At 46.2% G+C, this 25,310-nt stretch overlaps 1 protein-coding gene across 2 annotated transcripts in view; it reads right to left on the minus strand.

Moving 5' to 3' along the window:
- Positions 1 to 24,895, minus strand: part of LOC144696671 (interleukin-17 receptor A-like) — a 76,282-nt gene extending 51,387 nt beyond the window's left edge. For both annotated transcript variants that reach the window (XM_078568243.1, XM_078568242.1), the window contains exon 1: positions 24,661 to 24,895. In XM_078568243.1, the coding sequence (XP_078424369.1) occupies positions 24,661 to 24,753 (93 nt within the window). In that variant the 5' untranslated portion in view covers positions 24,754 to 24,895. The remainder of the gene's footprint in view (positions 1 to 24,660) is intronic.
- Between the last annotated feature and the right edge of the window lie 415 nt (positions 24,896 to 25,310).

Here is a 25,310-nt window from a genome sequence, read left to right on the forward strand (position 1 = left end):
TGAGTGGGCAAAAACTTGGCAGATGGAATATAATGTGGGAAAATGTGAGGTCATGCACTTTGGCAGGAAGAATAGAGGAGTTGAATATTATTTATATGGAGAAAGATTGAAGAAGTCTGCAGCACAGAGGGATTTGGGAGTCATTGTGCATGAATCCCAAAAAGTTAACATACAAGTTCAACAGGTAATAGGGAAGGCAAACGGAATGTTAGCCTTTATTTCAAAGGGAGTGGAATATAAAAATAGGGGAGGCTTGCTAAAACTATACAAGGCACTAATCAGCCCACACCTAGGATACTGTGAACGATTTTGGTCTCCTTATCTAAGGAAAGATATGCTGGCATTGGAGGCAGTCCAGAGAAGGTTCACCAGGTTGATCCCGGGTATAGAGGTATTTTCTTTTGAGGAGAGGTTGAGTAGGTTAGGCCTGTACTAGTTGAAGTTTAGAAGAATGAGAGGCGACCTTATTGAAACATAAAGGGTTGAATCTTCGGCTCGGCAAGCAGGGTCGAGGCGCGCTCGCCAAAGTGTAAAATGACGCGGGGTGACGTCAGGCGTGTATCCCGACTTCACCGTGCATCATTTAGATTTTCAGTTCAGCGGGCGCACAGCCGACTTGGCTGCGCGCCCGCCGAACTGTCGAAGGCCTGTTAAGGTTATTAATGAACAAATTAAGCCTATTGAGAAAGCTGCCCATCCAACCTTAAGGTTGGCGGGCAGGCAAAGAGCCCAGGCGGCCTTTGGATTTTTCATGGAACCTCATCCACAGATGGGATGAGGTTTCATGAATGATTTAAAATTTTCAGAAAAGTTTTTATTAAAATTAATGTACATGTCCCAGCTCATGTGACAGTTTCACGTGAGGGGATATGTCATAAAAATGTTTACAACACCACAATAGACTATTTAAACTTAAAACTAATCTCCCTGATGCACAGAGGTGCCTCAGGGAGATTTCTGCACTCTGTCGTGTGCAAGCGCGCAAGAGCACACTCCTGATTCAGGCAACCCCTCCCTCACCGCCTGTACAGGGAGCACTCAGCGCTTCTGGGCGCACTTCACGCTGGGCGTGCCTTAATTGGCCCGCCACGTAAAATGGCGGCGCCCAGTTGATCCGGGGCGCCGATCGGCTCTGCACCCACCCAACCCCTCCCCCGCACGACCCCCCAGACAGGGAGAAAATTCTCCCCATAAGATTCTTAGGGGGCTTGACAGGGTAGATGCTGAGAGGCTGTTTTGCCTTGTGGGAGAGTCTAGGATCAGAGGGCATAATCTCAGGGTAAGGGGGTGCCTATTTAAAACAGAGATGAGGAGGAATTTCTTCTCTCAGAGGGTAGTCAACCTGTGGAATACTTTACTGCAGGGGGCTGTAGAGGCTGGGTTGTTAAGTATATGCAAGGCTGAGATAGACAGATTTTTAATCAGTAAGGGAATCAAGGGTTTATGGGGAAAAGGCTGGAAAGTGGAGTTGAGGCTTATCAGATCAGCCATAATCTCATTGATTGGTGGATCAGACTTGTTGGGCCAAATGGCCTACATCTGCTCCTATGTCTTATAGTCTCAGGGTTTAAAATTGATAAGGAGGTGGTAGTGGAGAGGCTATTTGTACGAAAAGTTGAAAATGCACCAGGACCAGATGAGATGCATCCAAAGGATACTGAGAGAAGTGAGAGTGGAAATTGCGGAGGCATTGGCCATAAATTTTCATCTTCCTTAGACTCAGGGGTGGTGCCAGGGGCCTGGATAATTGCAAATGTTACACCCTTGTTCAAAAAATGGTGTGAAGATAAGCGCAGCAACTGCAGGCCAGTCAGTTTAACTTCTGTGGTGGGGAGACTTTTAGAAACAATTATTCAGGACAAAATTAATAGTCACTTCGACAAACATGGGTTAATTAAGGAGGGCCACCATGGATTCCTTAAGGGAAAATTATGTTTAACTAACTTGCTGGAGTTCTTTGATGAGGAGACGAGGGTTGATGAGGGGAACGCTGCTAATGTGGTATACTTGGACTTCAAAATGGCAATTGATACAGGACCGCACAACAGAGTTGTTAGCAAAGTTATAGCTCATGGAATAAAAGGGAAAGTAGCAACATGGATACAAAATTTGCTGAGTGACAGGAAACAGCAACTAGTTAATGGGTATTTCTCGGGCTGGAGGAAGGTTTGCAGTGGAGTTCCCCAGCGATCAGTGTTGGGACACTTGCTATATATTAATGACCTAGACAGGGCACAATTTTGAAATTTGCAAATGATATGAAGCTTGGAAGTATTGTGAACTGTGAGGTGGATAGTGTAGAACTTCAGAAGGAAATAGACAAGTTGATGGGATTGGTGGACAGGTGGCAGATGAAAGTCAATGCAGAAAAATGTGAAATGATTCATTTTGCAGAGAAATGTGAAGTGATTCATTTTGGTAGGAAGAGAATGTAAAATAAAGGGTACAACTCTAAAGGGGATCCAGGAGCATAGGGACCTGGTGTATATGTACATAAGTCATTGAAGGTGGCAGGGCAGGTTGACAGCCTGGTTAAAAAAGCATACAGTATTCTAGGCTTTATTAATAGGGACATAAAGTACAAGGAAAAGGAGGTCATGTTGAACTTGTATAAGACACTAGTTCAGCCTCAGGTGGAGTATTGCATCCAGTTCTGGTGCCGCATTTTGGGAAGATGTGAAGGCATTGGAGTAAGTGCAGAAAAGAGTTGCAGAATGGTTTCAGGGATGAGAATCTTCAGTTATGAAGGTAGAATGGAGAAGTTGGGACTGTTTTCCTGGAGAAAAAAATGGGATTTCATAGAGGTATACAAAACCATGAGGGGTCTGCCCAGAGTGGAGAGGGAGAAACTGTTCGAAAGGCACAGGTTTAAGGTAATTTGCAAAAGAAGCAAAAGTGAGATGAGAGCACACTTTTTCACACAGCGAGTTGTTAAGGTATGGAATGCACTGCCTGAGAATGTGGTGGAGGCAGGTTCAACTGAGGCATTCAAAAGGGAATTAGGCTGTTATCTGAAAAGGAATAATGTGCAGAGTTATGGGGAGAAGGAAGGAGAATGGCACTAAACAAATTGCTCATTCGAAGAGCCGGTGCAGACATGGTGGGCAGTAAAAATTCTGTGATTCTATAATAAAGAAGGGTATGTGACAAACGGACATACAAAAGAGGAGCAGAAGTAGGCCATTCGGTCACTCAAGCCTGCTCTGCCATTCAATAAGATCATGGCTGATCTGTTTGTATTTCATTTTCCACATTTCCATCTACTTCCGTAATAACATTTGATTCCCTTAGCAAACAAGAATCTATCTACCTCTACCTTAAAAATATTCAATGACCCTGCCTCCACCACCTTCTGAGCAGAGAGTTCCAAAATCATACAACCCTCAGAGAAAAAAATTCTCCTCAACTCTGTCCTAAAAGGGCGACCCCTGGCTCTGGACTCATCCACAAGAGGAAACATGCTTTCCATGTCCACCTTGTCGAGACCATTCAGGATGTTATATACTTCAATCAAGTCATCCCTCACTCTTCTAAACTCCAGTGGAAACAAAAATCCAACCTTTCCTCATAAGACAACCCACTCATTCCAGGTATCAATCTTGTAAATCTCTTCTGAACTGCCTCCAAAACATTTACGTCCCTCCTTAAACTAGGAGACCAAAACTGCACACAGTATTCAAGATGTAGTCTCACCAATGCCCCGTATAACTGAAGCATAACATCCTTACTTTTATGTTCAATTCCTCTTGCAATAAAGGATAGCATTTCATTCATCTTCTTAATTACTTGCTGTACCTGCACACTAACTTTTTGTGACTCATGCACTAGAACACCTAGATCCCTCTGCACCTTAGAATTCTGCAGTTGCTCTCCATTTAAGAAATGCTTTGCTTTTTTATTCTTCCTGCCAAAGTGAACAACTTCACATTTTCCCACATTATACTCCATTTGTCATATTTCTGCCCACTCACTCAATTTATCTATATCTGCAACCTCCTTACGTCCTCTTCACAACCTACTTTCCTACCTATCTTTGTGTCATCTGCAATTTTAGGTGCCATGCCTTCACTCCCCTCATCTAAATGATTGATACAAATTGTAAAAAAAGTTGAGGGCCCAGCACAGACCTCTGCAGGACTCCATTTGTCACGTCCTGCCAATCAGAAAAAGGCCTATTTATGCATACTCTCCGTTTTCTGCCAGCCAGCCAATCTTCTATCTATGCTAATATGTTACTTCCTACACCATGAGCTTTTATTTTCTGCAATAAGCTTTGATGTGCCACCTTGTCAAATGCCTTCTGGAAATCCGAGTACAATATGTCTACAGGCTCCGTTTTATCCACAGTGCATGTTACTCCCTCAAAGAACCCCAATAAATTGGTTAACGTGATTTCCCTTTCACAAAACCACGCTGACTCTTCCAGATTACCTTGCACTTTCCTAAGTGCCCACCTATAATCTCCTTAATGACCAATTCTAACACCTCCCCCACAACAGACTTCAAGCTAACTGGCCCATAGTTTCCTGTTTTCTGTCTCCCTCCCTTCTTGAATAGAGAGGTTAAATTCACTACTTTCCAGTCTGATGGAACCTTTCCAGAATCTAGCGAATTTTGGAAAATTAACACCAATGCATCTATTAACTCAAAGTAACCTCTTTTAAGACACATGGATGAAGTCCATCAGGACCAAGAGACTTGTCAGCCCACAGCTCATCAATTTGCTCAGTACCGCTTCCCCAGTGGTTGTAATTTCACCAAGTTCCTCTCTCCCTTCCACCTCCTAATTTACAGCTATTACAGGAATGTTTTTTGTATCTTCTACAGTGAAGACAGAAGCAAACTATTTGTTCATTTCACCTACCATTTCCTTATTATCTACCATTAACTCCCCATTCTCACTCTCCAGAGGACCAACACTCACTTTACTTACTCTTTTCCTTTTTAAATTTTTTTTTTTTTTTTGTAAAAATATACTTTATTCATAAAATATCTTCAATCACATTCCAAACCATTTCAAAAACAACATTACAAGGGTACAATCCAGGTTAAACTTTTACAAAATGTATCACCAGGTGCATCAGTACAAACAATATTACAATCATTTACAGCCTTTCATTTTGATCTGTACAGCCTGAGGGGCTCTAAACAGTTCCCAGTCTCTCGGTGCGCTGTGGTAGAAAGGTCTTAGACAGCGACCCTTCCCCATTGCGCCTTTGCGGCAGCTGCCCCAAGCTTTAGTGCGTCCCTCAGCACGTAGTCCTGGACTTTGGATTGTGCCAGTCCGCAACAATCGGTCGGGGACAACTCTTTGTGCTGGAAGACCAACAAGTTTCGGGCAGACCAAAGCGCGTCTTTCACCGAGTTGATGATCCTCCAGCTGCAGTTGATGTTTGTCTCGGTGTGTGTCCCTGGGAACAGCCCGTAGAGCACAGAGTCCTGTGTCACAGAGCTGCTCGGGATGAACCTCGACAGCAACCACTGCATCTCTCTCCAGACTTTCTTTGCAAAGGCACAATCCACAAGGAGGTGAACAACGGTCTCTTCCCCACCGCAGCCACCTCGAGGGCAACGTGCAGAGGGGGTGAGCTTCCTGGCGTGTAGGAAGGATCTGACGGGGAGGGCCTTTCTCACCACCAGCCAAGCTACGTCTTGGTGCTTGTTGGAAAGTTCTGGCGATGAGGCATTCTGCCAAATGACTTTGACAGTCTGCTCGGGGAGCCATCCCACAGGGTCCACCCTCTCCTTATCCCTCAGGGCCTCTAGGACGTTACGTGCTGACCACTGCCTGATGGACTTGTGGTCAAAGGTGTTTTTCTGCATAAATTTTTCCACCAGGGACAGGTGGTACGGCACGGTCCAACTACTTGGAGCGTTCCGCGGCAGCGTGGCCAGACCCATCCTTCGCAACACCGGGGACAGGTAGAACCTCAGCACGTAGTGACACTTGGTGTTTGCGTACTGAGGGTCTACGCACCGCTTGATGCAGCCGCACACAAAGGTGGCCATCAGTATGAGGGCGATGTTGGGCACGTTTTTTCCCCCTTTATCTAGAGGCTTGTACATCGTGTCCCTGCGGACACGATCCATTTTCGACCTCCAGATAAAGCGGAAGATGGCTCGAGTGATCGCCGTCGCGCAGGAGTCTGGAATGGGCCAGACCTGCGCCACGTACAGCAACAGCGAGAGTACCTCACACCTGATGACCAGGTTCTTACCCGCAATGGAGAGGGAGCGTCGCTCCCACATGCCCAGTTTCCTTTTCACCATAGCCACTCGCTCCTTCCAGTTTCTAACGCATGCCCCGGTCCCTCCGAACCATATCCCCAGCACCTTCAGGCCGTCAGCCCTGACAGTGAAGGGGACAAAGGATCGGTCAGCCCAGTTCCCAAAGAACATGGCCTCGCTCTTCCCACGATTTACCTTGGCTCCCGAGGCCAGTTCGAACTGGTCGCAGATGTGCATCAGTCTGCGCACCGACAGCGGATCCGAGCAGAAGACGGCGACGTCGTCCATGTACAGGGAGGCTTTTACCTGAGTGCCTCCACTGCCTGGGATCGTCACTCCTCTTATGCCCGGATCCTTCCTGATGGACTCGGCAAAGGGTTCTATACAGCACACGAAAAGGACAGGCGAGAGAGGACAGCCCTGCCTGACTCCAGATTTAATCGGAAAGCTATCTGTTTCCCACCCATTGATTGAGACTGCGCTACTGATGTTAGTGTAGAGCAGTTGGATCCAATTTCGAATTCCCTCCCCAAAGCCCATTTTGGAGAGCACATCCCCCATGTAGGTGTGCGATATTCTGTCAAAGGCCTTCTCCTGATCCAAGCTGATGAGGCAGGTATCCACACCCCTGTCCTGTACATAGGCAATCGTATCCCTGAGCAGCGCCAGGCTGTCAGAGATCTTCCTGCCTGGCACAGAGCAGGTCTGGTCAGGGTGAATCACCAATTCCAGAGCGGATTTGACCCGATTGGCGATGACCTTGGACAGAATCTTATAGTCCATATTCAACAGTGAAATGGGTCGCCAATTTCTAATTTCCTCCCTTTCCCCCTTGTGCTTGTAGATGAGGGTGATGATGCCTTTCCTCATGGATTCTGACATACTACCGGCCAGGAGCATACTCTCGTACACTCCTAGCAGGTCTGGGCCGATCAAGTCCCACAGAGCCGAATACAACTCCGCCGGCAAGCCGTCGCTTCCGGGGGTTTTACTCTTCTCGAAGGACTCAAGGGCCTTAGTCAGTTCATCAGGAGTTAGCGGTTTGTCCAGGCTCTCCCGCGTACTGTGGTCTAAGACCTCCGTGATAGAGGACAGGAAGGACTGGGAGGCCGTGCTGTCCGTGGGCTTCACGTCATACAGTCCGGCATAAAAGGATTTGCTGATCTTCAGAATGTCGGACCGTGATGACTTTACTGAGCCGTCTTCTTCCTTCAGGCTGCTGATCACAGAGCGCTCTCTGTGTACCTTTTGGAAGAAGAAACGTGAGCACGTCTCATCCTGCTCCACGGAGCGGACTCTGGAACGGAAGATGATCTTGGAGGCCTCCGAGGCAAAGTGCGAGGCTTGCTGGCCCTTCACCTCTTGGAGCTCCTCCTTGACATCGACCCCCATCGACTGCAGCCGGAGCAGATTCTGCATCTTTTTCTGGAGTCGGGACATTTCCCTCTGTTCCTTTCTAGCTTTCTGGGTGCCTTTGCAGATGAAAAACCTCTTGATGCTTTCCTTGATCACTTCCCACCAGTGTGTCAGGGACTCAAAGAGGGGTTTCACGGTTCTCCAACCTTTGTAATCCCTCTTGAGCTCCTCAATGTTCTCTGGGGTCAGCAGTTGCACATTTAGCTTCCATGCCCCCCTGCCCACCCTCAGGTCCGTCTCCAAGTGGCAGTCCGCCAGTAGGAGGCAGTGGTCAGAGAAGAACACCGGCTTGACCTCGGTGGATCTGACTGTGAATGCACGGGACACAAACAGGAAGTCTATCCTGGAACGAATGGACCCGTCTGGCCGCGACCAGGTGTATCTACGCTGCGCTCCGTCTGCAGGGTTGCTGAAGACGTCGTGCAGCTTGGCATCCTTAACTGTTTCCATCAGGGATCTGGACGTAGCGTCCAATCTGCTGCCGGCCCTGCCGGATCGTCCAGCCGCATCGATGATGCAGTTGAAGTCACCGCCCAGAATGACCGGCCTGGAGGTCGCCAGCAGCAGTGGGAGCTGCTGAAAAACCTCCAGCCGCTCAGCCCCTTGTGCCGGGCCATACACGTTAATTAACCGGAGTGGAGCGTTCTTGTACATTACGTCTGCTACGAGGAGTCGCCCGCCCACCACCTCCTTGACCTCGGAGACGGTGAAGTTGCCTCCCCGCAGCAGAATACCCAGGCCGGAGGAACGGGAGTCGTTTCCGCCCGACCAGATCGATGGCCCGTGGGACCACCATCGTGACCATTGCCTGTAGGAGCTGAGGTGCGGTATCGCACACTCCTGCAGAAACAACAGGTCAGCTTTGACCTTGGCTAGGTAGTCCAAGGTCGCAACACATCGCGTAATAGATTTAATGCTACGCACATTTATGGATACAATCTTTAAACCCATTTTAAAGCATTTATTCTCCTACCAAACCCACTGTCTCTGAGAGTCCCAGACCTTTAGTCTGCTCCTTCATACCCGTAGTGAGCTCAAATTCCTTCACTTTGGATGGGCTGAGGTAGATCTCCTTGGCCGTGTTCTGCTCCAGTGGCATCTGGAGGTTCACGTAGAGAGCGGGTTTTGAGATGACCTTTGCTGGAGAAGCTTCTCCAAAACTCACCCCCTCTGGGGTGTTGCTGTTCCCGGCTTCTTGGAGCTGGGGTGCGATGATTGCCTCACTGCTCCCAGATTCCAGGGGCTGTGGTGCACTGGCCTCCTCAGGTTGCAGGCAAAGTTGGGGTGCGCTGGTCTCCTTGTTGTCTCCAATTTTCTGGAGCTCGGGTGTCTCGTCCTCCAACGCCCTGGAGCTTTGCCGCCTCTTCTGTCGGTGCCGCTCTGGCACTTCATCATCCGAAGAGCTGCTGCCCTTGTCATCCGTGTCGGATGGGAGACGCCTCTTGCCGCTTCTCTGGGAAACGCCTTTGCTTCTTCTTCGCTCCCTCTTACTTTTCTTGTTCTTCACCGTCCGCCACTCCCCCTGCTGCTTTTCCACTGCTGCCTCCTCCTCCATTGATTCGCTGTCCTGAGGACTGGGAGGTTCAGGGGGTAGTGCTGTTGATTGGCTCTCTGTTGCCTCAATCTCTTTCTCCACCTTGTCTCTCTCTGTGTCCTCCTTTGTCCCGTTGAGCTCCCTGGGGGCCTTGGTGGTTGGAGTGACACGAAACGTTTCTTCTGCTTCCCCCTGGTCGGCTTTGGCTGCCTGTGCGTAAGTACGGCAGCGTTTGGGGCAGGTCCTGTAGAGGTGACTTGCCTCGCCACACAGGTTGCAGCACTTGGCCTGTTTGCAGTCTTTTGTCTGGTGCCCTTCCTGTTTGCAGATCTTGCAGAGGGAGGCGCTGCAGTTGGCCGCCACATGACCAGCCTTGCCGCATGAGCGACAATGCTTGGGTTGCCCAGCGTAGACCAGGTAGCCCCGGTTTCCCCCGATAGCGAAACTGGAGGGAGGGTGGAAAATGGCTCCCTTACCATCGGTCTTTAGCGTGACCTTAAACAGGCGTTTGCCTGTCCAGATCCCCAAGTCGTCTCGAATCTCGGTGCCGCTCCCCACCTTATCGAAGTACCTGGTGAGGAAGGTGACCACGTCGGCGACAGGGACGAAGGGGTTGTACACATGCACCATCACCTCACGTTCCCGTTGCAACGGCAGAGAAAAGTGCGGCTCCGCCGTCAGGATCTTCATCTCCGGCAGGTCTCTCTTCTCCTCGAACACCCTCAGGAGCCGGACGCAGTCTGCCACCCGCTTGAACGTCACGTCAAAATAACCGCCTTTGCGGGAGTCATGCAGGGTGAAGATCTCCGTAGCTTGGAAGCCGCACGCCTTCAACAGGATCCTCCTGGTGAAGAAGCCCCGATCCATAGGTGATCCTCCTTCGCTGTGGTTCACCGTGACTCGGACGGTGATAGGTAATCCACGGTATGGATTTGGATTGCGATTGGTTATCGCCCTTCCATCCCGACCTTGCCTTGGCAGGACCATGGTGTCGCCCCTGCAACACTTGATCTTAGCCAAAAGGCCCTGTAAATACTCTTGCTATCTGTTTTTACATGACTAGCTAGCTTCTTCTCATACTCTAATTTCTTTCTCCTAATTAACCTTTTAGTCATTCTCTGCCTTTCTTTATATTCTGACCAATCATCTTTGCGCAGTTATATGCCTTTTCCTTAAGTTTGATGCCTTCCGTAACTTCTTTAGTTAACCACGGATAGTGGGTCCTCCCCTTAGAATTTTTCTTTATAGTGGGAATATACTTATTCTGTGTATTCTGAAATATCCCCTTAAATGTCTGCCACTGCTTCTCTAATGATCTACCCTCTAGCCTATTACCCCAGTTCACTTCAGCTTTCATGTTTTCATGCCCACATAGTTGCCCTTACTTAAGTTTAAAATACTGGTCTTAGACTCACTCTTCTCCCTTTCAAACAGGATATAAAATTCAATCATATTGTGGTTGCTGCTACCTAGGGGTGCCTTTTGTGGTGATTGTTGCTTTAGGGCCAGCCTTACTAAGGGTCACGTGGTCAGAACAGCCAATTGACACCGAGTTTGAGAAAGTTTATAAGGGGCGGAGTTTTCCTAATCTAGTGTGTGTATTGTAGTCTTGCCAGAGGAATACAGCTCATCCAACAGCTCTGTAAATAAAGTTTCTTTGTTCAACTAAAGAAGCCTCTTGGTAGTACATCTCTACATCTGGCAATGAGGATAAATGATCCTGATGCTGCCTCTCAGCCTGCAGCTGTGAGTATCTCATTTTAAAGAAGGGAAAAAAAATATGCTCACCAGAATGCCTCGCTGTGGGAGGACTGACCCACTTGACTCCTCCACGGAAGACTGGACTCAATACATTGAGCGCCTCAGGTTTTATTTCTAGGCCAACGAAATAAGGGAGGAGGCAAAGTGCAAAGCAATTCTCTTGAGCGTCTGTGGGAGTCAAACCTACAAGCTTATTCGCAGTCTCCCAGGCCCAAGCGCGCCTGACTCCAAATCGTTCAGTGAGCTCGTGGATTTACTGAAGGGCCATTTTCAGCCCAAACCAGCAATCATTATGCAAATATTCAAATTTGATACGAGAGAGAGGGCCCCAGGTGAATCGATCATGACCTATATTGCTAAGTTGAAGCAACTGTCAGAGCACTGTGATTTTGGAGCGACCTTGAATGACATGCTACAGGATCAGTTAGTTTGTGACGTGCGCAATGATGCCATTCAGCGTCAATTGCTGGCAGTTGATATAAATTTTAAGTGAACAATCTCGGACCAATTTAACTTGATTTCTTTTAGCCAGTGGTTTGGTCCTTCCCCAGCTTTTACTGTCAACCTAATTTTTCCAGTTTACATGTAGATTAAAATCACACGATTGCTGCCATCCCTTTATCAAAAGCTCCCAATATTTCTTCTTGTATACTTTGTCCTACATTGTGGAAACTGTTAGGGGGCCTGCAGACCACTACCACTAGTGACTTCTTTCCCCTACTATTCCTCATCTCTATTCAAGCCGATTCTACATCTTGATCTCTGGAGCCAAGGTCATCTCAACTATTGCACCAATACCATCCCTGATTAACAGTTTAACCCCTCCACCTTTACCGAGCTTCCTATTCTTCTTGAGTGTCATATACCCCTCAACATTCAGGACCCAATCTTGTCATCCTGCAGCCAAGTCTCTGTAATGGCTATCAGATCATACTTATTTACTTCAATGTGCTTTCAGTTAATTTACTTTGTTATGAATGCTACACGCATTCAGATACAGAGACTTTAGTTTTGTCTTTTTGTTATATTTGTAAACTTTAGACATCTTCTGTGGAGCAACTAGTTCCTCATTCTAAGGACAGCACCAGTTTGGGGGAAAGGATCAAGAATGCAGTCCTTTCTAAATTGTACGCTCACTGCCAAAACACTTCCAAAAAATGGTACCAACTACGGGCATTTTTCTGCACTGCTTACTCCAGTAAGTGTATTATAGCGGGTTTGAAGACACTGGTTCCTGAAGATGCAAGTTGGGCAAGGTGGGCCAGAATTTGACAAAAGAGTTCCACCAGATCTCTGCAATATTAAAAAAGTTAATGATTTTAAAACTTCAACGGAGGTGAATGGGGGGTTCCAATCCCTCTCTGCCAATGTCAGAAGAAGCAGGACTTGCAGGATGTTGTCATGTAGCAGAAATCCTGGCAATTCTGCCTCTTTCCCCACCCCCCAAGCACAAATTAAATCTGCATGATGCAGGCATACTTGTGTTAACAGAATCTTGTGCTAGTGAAAGTGGGCCTCAAAGTGCTAGTTTCCTAATGACAAAAATATAGCCCTTTTTTTCAGGAATCCTGTGACCCTACAGAGCAGGAAGGTGCTGCTCCAAAACTCCAGTCCCCTTTCTCCTATTCCTGCTTCACTGGAAATCTACATTTGCTCTCAACTTCCAAGTGCAGCCAACAAGATTGGTTAGCAACGTAGCAAAATTCTTGGGTTTTCCTTTTATTTTGCGCCTATTTCTTGCTGTAATTGTAAATGTTTTGAAATAATAGAGGTAACCAAAATACCATACTGGAAGGGCAGCAGTAACTCTTGTTATTTAATACACCTACTATTGTAGTGCCACATCAAGTCACCCAGCTCCATCAACCATTTTGCTTTAAACTGGATCTTATCTTGTTCCCAGTAAAATAAGTTTCACTTTTCTTTGCAGAAATAAAAGAAATAAGATTGAGGATATGACCACACCATCAGTGTAACCCAGTTTGATTTACCACTGTGTTTCTTTGGCCTGATACTAATTACAGTCTCCACAACCATCTATGTTCAATGGTCTCCTGGCAAATACATATAAGAACGTAAACTGCCACTTGGAAAAGCCACCAGAGATGAGGGTTATGGTGCCCGTAAATAGAATTCTAGCTAGGAGTTAATAACTTCAGGATAGGAAGTGAAGAGAGTTTAAAAGATTAGTGACAGTGGTATGCTTTAAGCATATAAGGGATTCAGGAAGCATCACCTCACAAAAGTTTTGAATATTACATTTACTGCAATGTGTATTTTTCATACAAGACTTTCATGGTTCTGTTGTGGTGCACAGTTACGATGTTACAAATCTTTAGAAAAACTGGGAGGTGGTTGGAGGGTAGGGCTGATGGGCTGTGAAGGGTGAGGAGTAGAGGGCCAGAACTGAGGTAAGCCTGCCTCAGCATTCGGCCGCCTCCAATCTGCAATCAGGGGCAGGAGGTCCGACTCTATCCTGCAACCAACCCCACTTCCCCGGAAGGAAAATTGAGTTTGATGGGGTTCTTTGACTTGAGGTGGGACTGGCGAGCCAGGAAATCTCCTAACTCGCAATATCTGTTTCTGTAGTGAAAATCCAGCCCCTTAGGTCACATGTCCAAAAGCTTGGTCAAAGAGGTAGGTTTAAGGAGTGTCTTAAAAAGAGGAAAGCAAGCTAGAGAGGCAGAGAGGTGTAAGGAGGGTATTCCAAAGCTCGGGGCCTAAGTATCTGGAAGCACAGCTGCCAACGGACCAATTAAAATTGAGGATGTATAACAGACCAGAATTAGAGGAGTGCTGATAGGTCTTGGAGGGTTGTGAGATTGGAGATTGGAAATCACAATAACCATTATAGGTCAGCGAGCATAGGGGTGATAGGGGAATGGGGCTTATTGTGAGTTAAGACACGGACAGAGTTTTGGATGACCTCAAGTTTAGTCGAAAGAAGTCAAGGAGGGTAGAATGTGGGAAACCAGTCGGGAGTGCATTGGAATTGACTTGTAGGCATGAATGAGAGTTTAAGCAGCAAATGAGCGGAAACAGGGGCAGGCAGTTGATGTTACAGAGGTGGAAATAGGCAGTTTTAATGATGGCACGACTATAAAGTCTGAAGTTTACGTTGGGATCAAATGTTGTAAACAGACTTGCTTAATTGCAGACTGTTGCCATGGAGACCGATGGAGTCGGTAGCAAGGGAACAGAGTCCGGAGCGGGGGCTGAAAACAATGGCTTCAGTCTTCCACACATTTAATTCGGGAAAATTTCTGCTCATCCAGTACTGCATGTCAGATAAGCAGTCTGATTACTTAGCAACAGTAGAGAGGTCAAGAGAGGTGATGGTGAAGTAGAGCTGAATGTCGTCAGCGTACATTTGAAAACTACTGCTGTGCCTTTGGATGATATTGCCAAGGTACAACATGTGGATGAGAAATAAGAGGGCGCCAAGGGTAGATCCTGGAGGGACGCCAAAGGTAGCATCAGTTCACCAGAGGTAATTCCAACCCCTCAGTTTTTCTGCTTTAGTCTTATCAATACCGACTCAATGTTTGCTTATTAAACTACGAAAGGCAGGTGGTGATGTATATAAATGTGGATATTGGAATTCGGAGTAAAATTTCAAAACTTGCTGATGACACCATACTTGGAGGTGTGGCAAACATTGAGGATGGTACTAATCTATTTCAACAGGACATAGGTAGGCTAGCAGAATGGGCAGGAAAGCAGAATTTAGTGCAAGGTAATGCATTTTGCCAAAAGGGATAGGGTGAATCAATATAGATTTAATGGCACAGTTCTAAAGAGTGTTTAGGGATAGAGGCACCTAGGGGTGCATGTGCATAGATCTCTAAAGGTGTCAGGGTGTATTGAGAGAGTAGTTAGCAAAGCATATGGGATCTTGGGCTGGAGAAGCTGGGGTTGTTCTCCTTGGAGCAAAGAAGTTTGAGGGGAGATCTGACAGAGGTATACAAGATTATGACTGGTTTGGGTAAGGTAGACAAAGAAAAACTGTTCCAATTAGCTGATGGTACAAGGACTCGGGGTACACAGATTTAAGGTTTTGGGCAGGGAGATGGTGGCGTAGTGGTAATCTCACTGGACTAATAATCTAGCGGCCCGAGGATTCAAATCCCACCATGGTAGCTGGTGTAATTAAAATTCAATTAATTAAAAAATCTGGAATTGAAAGTTAGCCTCAGTAATTGTAACCATAAAACTATCATCGATTGTCATAAAAACCCATCTGGTTCACTAGTGCCCTTTAGGAAAGGAAATCTGCTATCTTTACATGGTGTGACATACTTATGACTCCAGACTTACAGCGATGTGATTGACAGCAATAAGGTATGAGCAACAAATGCTGGCTTTGCCAGTGACACCCACATCCCATGAACGAATAAAAAAAAGATGCAGGGGGAATGTGAGGAAGAACCTTTTCACGCAGCAAGTGGTAATGACCTGGAACTCGCTATCGGCAAGGGTGGTGGAAGCAGAGACAAATGGGCAGAATTCTACGCTTGGCGTGCGCCCGACACACCTGAGCGTAAAATAATGTGCGATGAGGTCGGGAGTGCCTCCCGGCGTCATCACACACTCGCACAATATTTCGCTTGGCAGGCGGGCGCCGGAGTCAGCTGCGTGCCTGCCAATAATTAAAAGGCCTATTAAGGCCATTAACAAGCTAATTAAATTCAATTCTACGGTGCCCATCCAACCTTACCGAGCGGGATGAGGTTTCCTAAAGCAAATAAACATTAAATAAAAACTTTGTTTTGGAATTAAAATCATGTCCCATCTGATGAGACAGAGTCACATGAGGGGGACACGTTTTTAAAAGTTTTTTTACTGTCTTTATTAATTTTTTTAAAAAAGCACTTCAATCCCCCTGTAGCAGCTCGGTGCCTCAGGGAGATTGAAATACTCTTTCGCGCGCATGCACAAACTGTGCGCCAGGCCCACTCTCCCTCCTCCCCCCGCCCACACAGGTGGTGCTGAGCGCTGCTACTCGCGATCCATGCAGGGCGGGTCTTAATTGGTCCACCCACGTAAAATCGCAGTGCGGAGCTGATCGCGGGTGGTGGTCGGCTTCCCGACTGCCCCCGCCCGACGATGGAAAAATTCTGGCCAATGAATTTCAAAAGGAAATTGGTTGGTCACCTGAAGGAAATAAACTTGCAAGGCTACAGAGATACAGCAGGGGAATGAAACTGACTGAATTGCTCGATGGAGAGCTGACAGGGACTTGATGGGCCGGGCTTCCTTTTGTATCATAAATGACTCTACAAAAGATTCCTCCTACACACAAACACACACAGTGAAGGCTACTGAAATTATATTTGATATGATGGGTAGAAATTGATCCACATTGTTCCCAAGGAATACAGGTGCAAGAAAGGCCTATTTCAGGGTGCAACATCCTGTGCCCCAAGCTCGCCCTGAAAAGTCTGAACCAAAATTAGATGGGCAAATGACTTGGATGTGCACTTGCAATGCCATGGCATACAAGGCTATGGGCCTAGTGCTGGAAAATGGGATTAGAATAGTTAAGTACTTGTTTGACCGGCGCAGACTCGATGGGCTGAAGGGCCTTTTTCTGTGCTCTAGACCTCTATGACTCTAACTGTTCATGTGACTGGGTGGCGACCTAAAGTAGGCTTTAGGGTCCTTGGATATGTTAATAAGAGGTCTAACACCTGTTTAAGAAACCATAAGAAACTGGGCTGCCCCGAGCAGAGCGGGCCTTGGGCTTTTCGGACAGGGATAGAGTCACCACCTTAAAGGCAAGTAGAACATTTTAGAGTTCCTCCCAGCTCCACAGTAGTGCCAATAGACCACAAGCAGCCTTCATCCTGCTATCCTTCCTCTACACCAGGAATTACGAGGCCCTTCCATTTGTTTCAATCTGACGAGTTGCACAAGGAGGCGTGACAATTACTGGCAGCTCATAAAGAGTATTTATGAGGTGTGAGGACCAATTTCTTGCAATCCTTTGCCACCATCTGATGCAGAGATCATTCCTTGTGCCCACTTCACACCAGCAGACTAGCGCTATGCAATTAGAAAGTTAAAGGTTGCTTTCATTCGATTGATCAGCAGGTTAAATTGCTAATTTTCTTGTGAAGTGTGCCTAATTCTCTTCCCCACCTCCAATAATTAGACATACAAATCTGTGTGCTCACATGAGTGACAGTACAGTACATAAATAAAATTTTAAATGGTTAAAGTGCATGGATAAGAATCAGATATGACAAACATGCAGGTATTGGAAAATTATGTTCCATATTAATTTTTGTCCCTAGCCTTACAGACAGCTAAATTTTATGCCATTCGCTCTCAAGAGGCAGAAAATTGAGTCTCAGTCTAATGGTATGAATATATGGAGAAAGATGACATGTGCAAAATTTTATCACCTCAAATTGCTCTGCTATCCTGATAGATCTGTGACCACGAGCACTTCACCCAAGTGTTACACAGATCAAAATTCTTTGCAGCCAACACTCATTTGGAAAGGCAAAGCTTACAATTGGACCACAGCATGTTTTACACAATTCAAATAGAATGTTAAAATTTTGCAAAAAAAGACCATTATATTTTATTAAAATCTGAGTGATAACACTGATCAAATATTTATAAATTGCCTGATTTCTCTGACTGGACCGCGTTAGCTTGCTGTCTCATTTGGTTCTGTTTTTCTTTTCTCCTGTCACTTGTGCATACTGCTCTTTCTAGATTGGTCATATTTAGGTAGAAATTTTATCTTCCCACTTTCCTGATGTTCAACTGGAGGTATGATCAATACTTTGCATCAATTTTAATATTGAAACGTGACTGCCAAACAATGAGCAACATGCAAAATTTGAAAAATAATAGCTCATCTCCCATGGTGTTGCTCATGGTACGTCAGAGAACACTATTTTCTAAGAACTGGAATGTTATACCATATAAATACTGTGTGTTAATAAAGTGTGTTTACTAAAGTATAAGTGCATCTCCCTCAAGGCTACAAAGATCATCTGTGGCTTAACCAACTTTGGCTTAAGTTCACACCAATCTTAATCGCTATTTAGGCTGGAGATCAGGATTGCGGCTTTCTTTGTAGGAGTGGAAATTCTGACTTTGGTACATTGTGTTAATGAAAAGATTCCAAATGTTTTATACTTCTTCCCAAATGTGAGCAACATTATTTGCAGTGTGTGACATCTGAAATGTGAAGTCTTTATCGTGAAAGAGGGGAAAATAAAGAGACAGAAATTGAATACAGTATCAATGAAAACATGGGAGTTAATTACAGGTTGGAATCTAATTGAGGGGTTCAAATGACATATATATGTAAAATAATGGCTACCTGATAATGAACTATAGGTTACAATCTAATTCTGAAGCCCACGATGAAAATATCACTCCCATGCAGCCATTAATTTTGTAATAACCTGAATTTCAGAGCTGTTTTTATTTGGTAGCAGATGTAGAAAATGAAGTGAAGCTAGGATCACACTGCAAACTGGGATTTGAAAGAACTGCTATCCCAGATAAACAAAGGAAAACTTAGGCTGATTGGCCTCTTTCTGTACTGCAAATACAGTTGTTAACGTGCTGCAGTACTTGGAGGCAGGGTAATTAAGAAGCAGGTACAGTATATCATGCCATTAGAGCTTCTGAATTAAGAGCCAACATCTGTTTAGCAATTAATCTATCACAGGTTAAGTGCTCTGATATAGACTAATCTAAAATAAAGGCTTAAAAAGGTATAGAAGAAATGATTGAGATAGACTGCTTGAGGAAAGAAATCTTTGATCCTGAGACACAATACAAAAAAATCTCCTTAAACAGTCTGCTTATGTAGCAGTGTTTTGTTGTTTGCTTCATAGTGTTGCTCTTAGTTTGTGCAGGTTGAGTTTTTGTTTTATTTTTGTGAAGCCCTAATTGAATACAATGAGAGAGATCATCTGGGAAAGTAAAAGTGAATGTGACAATATGGAAGAACTTTCAAAAATGGAAAATGACAGAATATTGAAGAGAACCAGCAGAGAAGAAACAACTTGCATTTAAATAGCGCTTTTAATATAGCAGAACATCTTAAGGTGCTTCATAGGAATATTATCAAACAAACTTTAACGTTGAGTCAGAAAGTGCTTTACTCACCTCAGAATTCTCAGTCTTTGGCCTACTCTGGTAGCCAAATATTTATTTGGCTGATCCAGTTAAGTTTCTTGTCAATGTTAACCCCCAGGATGTTGATGGTGGGGATTTTCAGCAATGGTAATGCTACTAATCATCAAAGGGAGATGATTAGATTCTCTCTGGTAATGGACTGGCACTTAAGTAATATTTGCACCACACACCAGCCCAAGTTTGAATGTTATCCAGGTCTTTCTGCATGCAGATGGCTTCAGTATCTGAGGAGTTGTGAGAGGTACTAACACTGTACAATTATCAGCAAACATTCCCACACCCAACCTTACGATGAAGGGAAAGTCAGTGATGAAGCAGCTGAAGATGGTTGGGCGTAGGACACTCACCTAAGGAACTCTTGCAGTGATGTTCTAGAGCTGAAATGGTTGGCCTCCAACAACCACAACCATCTTCATTTGTGGTAGGAATGACTTCAGCCACTGGAGAGTTCTCCTCCTGGTTCCCATTGATTTCAATTCTTGTCAGGGTTTCTTGCTACCACACTCGGTCAAATGCTGCTTAGATAACTGGCAATTACTCCCATCTTACCTCTGGAAGGTAGATCTTTTGTTCATGTTTGAGTCAAGGTTATTATGAGGTCTAGAGTTGAGTGGCCCTGGAGGAACCCAAACTGAGCACCGGTGAGCAATTTATTGCAAAGTGCTGCTTGAAACCACTGTAGAGGACACCTTCCATCACTTTGCTGATGATTGAGAGTGAACTGAAGGGGCGTAATTTGCTGGACTGGACTAGTTATGCTTTAGTGGATAGGACATACCAGAGGAATTTTCCACATTGTCAGGTACAGGCTGGTGTTGGAGCTGAACTGGAATATGGCTAGGGACATGGCTAATTCTGGAGCACAAGTCTTCAGCACTCTGCTGGGATGTTGTCAGGGCCCATTGCCTTTGCTGTATGTAATATGCTATATTCCTGTTAGTAGCTAAATGAAGTTTGCTCTTTTTCTCTATTGAATTTATGTTGGTTGAGTCAGTAAATTAAAAAAGTCTTGGAAAATGTAAATTCTGATATATCTTTGTCAAAAGTAGAGGTGATGGGGAAAGCTCATAGTACCATAGGGAAATTGGAGAACTGCATTAAACCTGACTCTAGGGGGATAATGAAACAGTAAATTACAGGGTTTCCTTGATTTGAATTTCTAGTATTTCTCAAATTCCCCTTCATAATTCATACCATTAAGTTTACTGCATCACTCTGAGTGAGGTAGAGAATGGGGTTTTACAGAATCGGGTTAGTCCCCTATGGAAACATGAACAGTACACCTCAGGTGCAATGGGATGTGTGAGATCTAGAAGTAGGCATACTTTGTATAGTTATTTGTGAAAGACTAGGTTTATTAATTGACTGAAATGGAAGCATATTTACAACACTGTCATACTTACAGATTGTGCTCAGATTTGGGCAGCCCTCAGGAAAATATTGAAAGCTACTCAGGAACATTTCAGTAAAAGAACACTGGAGAGCTGGGAACTCCTGTGGAATACACATATGAAGAAGGGAAGGATACAAAAAGAGGGGTTTTAAAAAAAGAGTAAAAGCACAATTTTGCCCAAATTTCTGCTGTCAGTGGTAAAAGAATGGCGCTCGCCTTTCATCATGTTTACAGCTGCCCAGGCCGTTTGTGTGCTTTTGAGCTGCAAATTGCTGTCATCATGCATCTGGTCCAGTGCAAAGACTCCATCTTCAACCAAATTGAAGAATCCTTACTGAGACATGCAGAATCTAATTAGCAAGTATGAATTAGAATTCCTAGAATTAAAAGCCCTAGCGAAATTAAAGTCAATGAGAATCAGGAGCAAAACTCTCCACTAGTTGGAGTCATATCTAGCGCAAACGAAGATGGTTGTGATTGCTGGAGGTCAATCATCTCAAGTCCCAGGACAGTGCTGCAGGGGTTCCTCAGGGTAATGTCCTCGACCCAACCATCTTCAGTTGCTTTATCAATGACCTTCCCTCCATCATAAGGTCAGTAAGTGGGGGTGTTCGCTGATGATTGCACAATGTTTGGTATAATTCATGACTTCTCAGATACTGACGCAGCCTTCGTCCATATGCAGCAAGATCTGGCCAACATTCAGGCTTGGGTTGTAAAGTGGCAAGTGACATTTGCACCACACAAGTGCCAGGCAATGACCAGCTCCAACAAGAGAGAATCTAATGTTAAGTTCCAATAGTTGTTTAGATATAAAGACCGAAACTAAGACAGACTCCTTCAGACAGAGTTTTATTGTTTGTCATAAAACTCTCCACAGACATCACTAGTCTCAGCTGTTACACCTTTTATACAACCAAATGGGTACTTGCTTAAACAACCTAATAATTAGCAATTGAACTTCTTCAACTGTTTCCTTCCCTAACATCTAATAATCTCTACTTCACATTCAATGGCATTCCCATCACTGAATCCCCAATGAATCATTAACATTCTGGGTTTACCGTTGACCAGAAACTGAACTGGACTAGCCATATAAATACTGTAGCTACAAGGGCAGGTCAGAGGCTGAAAATTCTGTGCTGGCTAACTCACCAAAGCCTATACTCCATCTAAAAGGCACAAATCAGGAGTGTGATGGAATACTCTCCACTTGCCTGGATAATTGCGGCTCCAACAACAATCAAGAAGCTTGACATATAGAGGACAAGGCAACCTGTTTGACTGGCACACCACCTTCAAACATTCACCTCTTCCACCACTGTTGCACAGTGGCTGCAGTGTGTACCATATGCAAGATACACTGCAGTAACTCACCAAGGCTCCTTGATAGGTGGAATGGGTGGGCAAGTGACAGGTGAAATTCAATGCAGTGTGTGTGAAGTGGTTCACTTTGTTAGGGAGAACATGGAGGGAAAAATAAAGGGTACAAGTCTAAACTGGGTGCAGAAGCAGAGGAACCTAGGTGTATATGTTCATTAGTCATTGAAGGTGGCAGGACAGGCTGAGATAGCAGTTAATAAAACATACAGCATCACAGGCTTTATTAATAGGGGCACAGAACACAGGATCAAGGAGGTTATGTTAAACCTGTGTAAAACACTGGTTCGGCCTCAAAGGGAGTACTGTGTCCAGTTCTGGGTGCCACACTTCAGGAAAAATGTGAAGGCATAGCAAAGGGTGCAGAAAAGATTCATGATAATGGTTCCAGGTATGAGGAACTTCAGTAACATAGACAGATTGGAGAATTTGGGACTGTTTTCCTTGGAGAAGAGAAGTTTGAGAGGAGATTTGATAGAGGTATTCAAAATCATGAGGGGTCTGGAAAGAGTAGATTGGGAAAAACTGTTCCCACTGGCAGGAGAATCAACATCCAAAGGGCACAGATTTGAGGTAACTGGCAATAGAAGCAATGGAGACATGAAGAGAAACTTTTTCATGCAGTAAGTGGTTAAGAGCTGGAATAAGCTGTCTGGGAATGTGGTGGAGGCAGGTTCAATCAAGGCGTTCAAGGGGGGAATTGGATTATTATCTAAAAAGGAAAAATATGCAGGGTTACACAGAAAGACGAGGGGAATGGCAGCAGAATTGATCATTCCGCGGTCTGGTGCGGACACAACGGGCCGAATGGCCTCCTCCGCTGATTCTGTGCCAGCACCTTCCAAACTAGCGGCTTCTACCAAGTTTAAGGACAAGGACAAAAGCAAAAAACTGCGGATGCTGGAAATCCAAAACAAAAACAAAAATACCTGGAAAAACTCAGCAGGTCTGACAGCATCTGCGGAGAGGAATACAGTTAACATTTCGAGTCCGTATGACTCTTCAACAGAACTAAGGAAAAACAGAAAAGAGGTGTATAAATATAAGCTGGTTTAAGGGGGGGTGGGACAGGTAGAGCTGGATAGAGGGCCAGTGGAAATAACCAAAAGATGTCATAGACAAAAGGACAAAGAGGTGTTGAAGCTGGTGATATTATCTAAGGAATGTGATAATAGAGATAGATAGCCCTAGTGGGGGTGGGGTGGGGGGGAAGGGATCGAAATAGGTTAAAAGGCAGAGATAAAACAATGGATGGAAATACATTTAAAAATAATGGAAATAGGTGGGAAAAGAAAAATATATATAAATTATTGGAAAAAAGGGGGATCGGAAAGGGGGTGGGGATGGAGGAGAGAGTTCATGATCTAAAATTGTTGAACTCAACATTCAGTCCGGAAGGCTGTAAAGTGCCTAGTCGGAAGATGAGGTGCTGTTCCTCCAGTCTGCGTTGAGCTTCACTGGAACAATGCAGCAGGCCATGGACGGACATGTGGGCATGAGAGCAGGGTGGAGTGTTGAAATGTTGAAATGGCAAGCGACAGGGAGGTCTGGGTCATGTTTGCGGACAGAAAGAAGGTGTTCCGCAAAGCGGTCACCCAGTCTGCGTTTGGTCTCTCCAATGTAGAGGAAACTGCATTGGGAGCAACGAATGCAGTAGACTAAGTTGAAGGAAGTGCAAGTGAAGTGCTGCTTCACTTGAAAGGAGTGTTTGGGCCCTTGGACGGTGAGGAGAGGGGAAGTAAAGGGGCAGGTGTTGCACCTTCTGCGGTTGCATGGGAAGGTGCCGTGGGAGGGGGTTGAGGTGTAGGGGGTGATGGAGGAGTGGACCAGGGTGCCCTGGAGGGAACGATCCCTGAGGAATGCCGCCAGGGGGTGAAAGGAAGATGTGTTTGGTGGTGGCATCATGCTGGAGTTGGCGGAAATGGTGGAGGATGATCCATTGAATGCGGAGGCTGGTGGGGTGATAAGTGAGGACAAGGGGGACCCGATCATGGTTCTGGGAGGGAGAGGAAGGTGTGAGGGCGGATGCGCGGGAGATGGGCCGGACACGGTTGAGGGCCCTGTCAACCACCGTGCGTGGAAAACCTTGGTTAAGGAAGAAGGAGGACATGTCAGAGGAACTGTTTTTGAAAGTGGCATCATCAGAACAGATGCGACGGAGGCAAAGGAACTGAGAGAATGGGATGGAGTCCTTACAGGAGTCGGGGTGTGAGGAGCTGTAGTCGAGGTAGCTGTGGGAGTAGGTAGGCTTGTAATGAATATTGGTGGACAGTCTATCACCAGAAATTGAGACAGAGAGGTCAAGGAAGGGAAGGGAAGTGTCAGAGATGGACCATGTGAAAATGATGGAGGGGTGGAAATTGGAAGCAAAATTAATAAATTTTTCCAGGTCCCGACGAGAGCACGAAGCAGCACCGAAGTAATCATCGATGTACCGGAGAAAGAGTTGTGGGAGGGGGCCGGAGTAGGACTGGAACAAGAAATGTTCCACATACTCCATAAAGAGACAGGGATAAGCTGCATCATTCACCCCCTAACCCCTCCCCACCCTGAGCTGGAAACAGACCCCATTCCCTTCACTGTCACTGGGGCAACAGGACTGTGGGCAGCACCTGGACATCCAGGAAAGGACAATAAATGCCGGCCCAGCCAGAGAGGGTCACTTCCCCAGACACAGTTTAATCCCCCTCCCCGCGCTCCCCCACCCCTCTCCCCCAGGCCCCCCCTCCCCCTCCGGCTCCCCCCGCCCCGCCCCGCCCCGCCCCAGGCCCCCCCTTACCGGCTGCGAACAGTCTCCCGGAACCTCTGACCCCGCAGCTCCGGACACACAGGCCACGAGCAGGAAGATACCGACTGATCCCCGGGGATCCATGGCCACAGGCGGCGGGGACACCGCCCACTCTCCGGGCGGGACGGGCGGGGGGGAGACGGGCAGAGGCCGCGATCCGAATCCGATTCTCCCTCCGAGGAACCAACGCCCCGAGGCCTCGGCGCTTCCTGGAACCGCTCAGGGGGCGGAGCAACAACCCGGAATCGGCCGTGTAAAGGGGACAGTGACCCCGATCCCCCTGTGTAAAGGGGACAGTGACCCCGATCCCCCTGTGTAAAGGGGACGGTGACCCTGATCCCCCTGTGTAAAGGGGACGGTGACCCTGATCCCCCTGTGTAAAGGGGACGGTGACCCTGATCCCCCTGTGTAAAGGGGACGGTGACCCTGATCCCCCTGTGTAAAGGGGACGGTGACCCCGATCCCCCCCGTGTAAAGGGGACGGTGACCCCGATCCCCCCGTGTAAAGGGGACGGTGACCCTGATCCCCCTGTGTAAAGGGGACAGTGACCCTGATCCCCCCCCCCCCGTGTAAAGGGGACGGTGACCCCGATCCCCCCGTGTAAAGGGGACGGTGACCCTGATCCCCCTGTGTAAAGGGG

The sequence above is a fragment of the Cetorhinus maximus genome, chromosome 22, assembly GCF_964194155.1.
Source record: "Cetorhinus maximus chromosome 22, sCetMax3.hap1.1, whole genome shotgun sequence".
Taxonomy (NCBI): Eukaryota; Metazoa; Chordata; class Chondrichthyes; order Lamniformes; family Cetorhinidae; genus Cetorhinus; species Cetorhinus maximus.